We start from the raw sequence: 4,312 nt of genomic DNA, 5'->3' as shown, positions 1-4,312 counted from the left end.
GTGCACTGGGGTCCTCGCGAGCGCCGGGCCCTCTTCCTGCAGGCCACCCCACACCGCGACATCAGCCGTCGCGTGGCTGCCTTCCGCTTCGAGGTGCACGAGGATGGTCGTCCAGAGCTGCTGCCCCAGGCCTCTGGCCTTGGCGTGAATGGTGAGTGACCACCGGGGTGGGGACAGGTGGAAGTCAGAGTAACTCCTACCTAGGCCTGGCCAGAATAGGACCTGTCATCCCAAGGCACAGGGGGTCCCAACCCCATGGGCAGGTGGGAGAGCGTGGGGAGGCCCTGCCTTCCCTCCTTCCTGCTCAGGATTAATTTTAGGGAGGAGCAGGCTGGGTGAGTACAGGAGAGGATGGGCAGAGCAACTTCTGGCCTCTGGTCCCTGAAGGGCTGGGGGAGGGGCTGTAGGGGCAGAATCTCAGCCGAAGACAGAGCTGTCCAGAGCTCCCTGGCCTGGCAGTGACCTCGTGCCCCTCCCCCAGCCCAGCCAACAAAAGTCCAGTGTGCTGCCCAGTCACCATGGAGACACTGCCTTACCTCCCTGCAGGGCATCGGGCCCGGGCTCCTGGAGCCTGCAGCCTGACCCTGCAGGGAATGGCATTTTCAATGTTCTGTCCCTTCAGCTTAGGCCAGGGACCCAAGGAGCCAGAGACCTCATAACCTGTGGCTGCCCTAGTGGCACTGCTGCTCTTTGGACCTCAGGAGTTGACTCTAGGAGCTCAAAGTAGGTGAGAAGGGATGAAAGTGTGCAGGGTGCTAGAGCTACAGGTGGGCAGGTGCTGTGGCCCCTAAGCATCTACAGTTGCATCTTGGAGGCTTATGCCTGCCACACACTACCTCAGTCCAAATGCCTTCAGTGTTGTGAGTACACCTGCTGAGAAGTCTGGGCACCAGCTCGCCCCTGCCCCATCTCCTGCTGGGTTGGGTGGTAACAGGGGACCATAGGGCCTGGACACACATCCCATCCTCTGCTTGTCAGGTGCCTGCAGGCCTTGCAGTGATGCTGAGTTTCTCCTGGCTGCATGCACTAGTGATTTTGGTGAGTGTCCTTATTGTGGCAGGAGACTGGAGCCTACCCCTTACCCCAGAATGCTCAGCACTGGCCAACATATTTCCCCATAGTGATCCATGGGACCATCTACCGGGTTGCTCATGACACAGAGCTGCAAGAATCTGTCATCACCGTGGCGGCCTCCCGTGTCCTCCGTCAGACACTGCCCCTGTTCCTGGTGGGGGTCTCCGAGAGCCAGAGGCAGGCATCCATTCGAACACTGCTGCGCTGTGGTGTCCGCCCTGGCCCAGGCACCTTCCTCTTCATGGGCTGGAGCCGTTTTGGTGAGGCCTGGCTGGGCTGTGCTCCCCGCTTCCAGGAGTTCAGACGTGCTTATGCAGCTGCCCATGCTGCCCACCTCAATCCCTGTGAGGTGGCGCTAGACTGAGCCTTCCTCTGGGGCGAGGTGCTGGAGAGGGATTGGTGGGAGGGTAGGTGGGGAGACAGTGGCCTCCAGATGGCATCAAGATGCCCAGTGGTTCTGAGGTGATAATAACATTGATTATACCAGCCACTGTAGAACTGGTCTCCTGTGACAAGCCCAGCCCTGGACCTGCCTCATGTTATTTAATCTTCCCTCTGCTTCCCCTGCCCACCTCTCCTTACTGGTGACCCCTGGCTTATTGACAAGCTCCTGTGTGCCTCTATACCAGGGTGCTTCTGGGACTCAGAGCAGGAGTGGAAAAAGTGCCAGTTCCTAATGCCTGAAGTGGTTGTGGTCCCTTAGGTGGACTGGGAGGGCAGGCCAGCAGATACCACTCTTGGCTGTGGATTGGGCCTGTGAGAGAGGGAGCTGGCAGGATGCCAATTCTCTCTGTGGTTGCTGTGCACCACAGTCATCCTTGGCCTGGTCCCACCCTTGGGGAAGAAAGGGCCCCTCTGTCCAGAGGTCCCTGCAACGTGCTAAGCATCCAGACATAGCAAGGAGCCTGCAGGGTGTGGGGTCTCCATTGCAGGATCCTGCTCGTTGTCTGTTTCCGGCAGGCTGGGTGCACAATAGGGTCTCTAAGGACTGTTTCCCGCCACTGGCCCCATTGTTGCTGTCCCTGCCTTCCTCCTCAGCCTCTCAGCCACATAAAGGGGTTAGCAAATTTCTGGACAAAGCTCAGAGCCCTGAGGCTGACAGCCCCTGGGCAGATCCCTCTCACCTCACCTTCAGTTCCTGGGAAAGAGCTCAGAGAACCCCTAGGCTGAGACCCAGAAATGGCTTTCCATTCTTGCCTGCCCTCACTAGGGAAGGGGGTCAGGGGTGGGGTGAAGGCCAGAAGCCCTGCTGAGACTGAACGAATCCCTCATCTTTCAGGCAAGAAACAGGCTGGGAGAGGATCAAGGCAGTGCAGGGCCCACAAACCTTTGTTGCAGACTGAGCTGACAAAGGCACCCAGTGTGTGGACACTCAGTGGGTCACTCCTGTGTCCACCCAGGAATCCCCTTTTCCCCCCAATTTTAATTTTTTATTAGTACAGTTCACAGTACATTATTATCACATTACTTGTGGGGAATTGGTACAACCATATACCTCAATTCTCTTAACCCCTCCCCTCCCTGCATCTCTTAAGACAGGGTCAGGCTGTTTTAAACTGCACATAAGAAGGGCACGATCTGTTACCTTGCTCACTGGGATGCTGACAAGAATGGTGGGCTCAATCTCCAGTACCCTCTCCCCCCAAAAAGTGTGGATGAACTTAAAGGCTGGTGTTATAAAAGTGGCCTGGGGTCAGGGTGTGAGGGTGCACACCTGTGATCCCAGCCCTCCGGAAGGTGAAGCAGGAGGATTGCTGCGAATGTGAGTCCAGCCTGGGTTCCAAAGAGTTCAAGGTCAGCCTGAACTACATAGTGAGACCCTGTATCAAGAAACAAAAACAGCAGGGTGTGATGGTGGCTCATGTCTGAAATCCCAGCACTCGGGAGGCTAAAACCAGCCTGGGCTACACAGTGAGTTTCAGGTCAGTCTCAACTACACAGTGAGACCCTGTCTTTAAAAAAAAAAAAAACCATGTGCCATGTGTAGGTCAACAATGACACTGCTAGGTACATGCAAACTCCCACAGGTAGACCATCTTGGCTGTAGAGTGCCCAAAGGCCAGGGAACAGAGTGTGGTGTGAATGTGAGGGAGTGGTTAGGTACATTATTGAGGGCCTTTCGGGGTGCCAGGCACTGCCCTGCGACTGGGAATAATGCAAGCAGCAGAGCAAAGAATGGGTATCTAAGCCCTCCCTGCCTCGAGTTCAGTAAGCACTTTTTTTTTGTGGCTGGGATTGAATTTGTGCTTGGGAGGCAGGCGGTGGCACCACTGAGCTAAATCCCTGGCTTCACTCTTCCTTTCTTGGGGTGGCCCTGAGGAGGCTGGGTACCCTGAGCTGGGTGGGTCAGACCTCCTCCTTTCTCAGGTACAGAGGCTTTCCTGCTGTCCAGCCGAGACACTGGCCCTTCAGCTGGTTTAGGCTGGACTCAGCGAGTGAGCAAAGGGATTCTGCATATGGAGGACGGGCTAGTGATCTACTTTTGTCTGGAAGTAGTCTCATTTTTGCTGAAATTCCTGACTAGGGCCATGGGCCGCTGAGAAGCCAGGGCATGGTGTGTGTACCAAGCCTCTGACATTGATGGGCATTTGGCCTTAACATGGGGTGAGGTTGACCCAAGCTTCCTGACCCAAGGCTGTTCTTCCCCTTGCCCTTACCCCAGGGTTTTACCAGGAGCTCCTCAATTTATTTGTTTTCTGCCCCTCTCCAGAAGATGCCTTCCAACCCATGCTGGGCCAGCTGCCAGAGGCCCAACCTCTCACATCCGGCTCCCCTCCCACCACACTCTAGAGAGCCAACATCTGTCTTCCTGCCTGCTGTATCTTTATCAAGCCCTTCCTCTCTGCCCCTATTCAGATCCCTCCCCTACGCGAATCCAGTTTTCCGCTGCAGCCCATTCGCCCCGGGGGTTGTGGCTGGTTTCTAGGGTGACCTGGCCTCCCTAAAACAGTCACTCGGGAGCTTGGCTATGGCCCAGGGCTTGCCTGCAGGGTTGGGCACTTTCCCGGCTTCTCGAGATCCCGTTCCTGCTGGCTCCTTTCACCCCATCTCCCGCGCTAAGGTGTGTGTTCCACGGAGGTGGGGACTCGTCCCCTTCCGTGCAACATAAGTCCCAAGGAGCCGTCCGCCGAGAGGGTCACCAAAGCCAACCACCGGGGCTCCGAGCAGTCTGGAGGGAGGGAGGGCAGACTGACTCTTAGGGCACCGCTGCCCGGAACCCAAGGGAGGGACCCGGGTG

The 4,312-nt window shown here is 56.8% G+C and overlaps 1 protein-coding gene across 1 annotated transcript in view; it reads left to right on the top strand.

Moving 5' to 3' along the window:
• The window catches only part of Metrn (meteorin, glial cell differentiation regulator), a 3,390-nt gene extending 545 nt beyond the window's left edge, over positions 1-2,845 (top strand). The window contains 3 exon segments of the mRNA XM_033758697.1: positions 1-151; positions 979-1,038; positions 1,122-2,845. The exon segment at positions 1-151 is cut by the window's left edge and continues 169 nt beyond it. Coding sequence (XP_033614588.1) covers positions 1-151; positions 979-1,038; positions 1,122-1,438 — 528 coding nt within the window. The 3' untranslated portion in view covers positions 1,439-2,845.
• Positions 2,846-4,312: the final 1,467 nt, after the last annotated feature.

Source organism: Fukomys damarensis, unplaced genomic scaffold, assembly GCF_012274545.1.
Source record: "Fukomys damarensis isolate Sample0158 unplaced genomic scaffold, DMR_v1.0_HiC HiC_scaffold_34, whole genome shotgun sequence".
Classification (NCBI taxonomy): Eukaryota; Metazoa; Chordata; class Mammalia; order Rodentia; family Bathyergidae; genus Fukomys; species Fukomys damarensis.
This window is presented reverse-complemented; position numbering and strand designations above follow the sequence as displayed.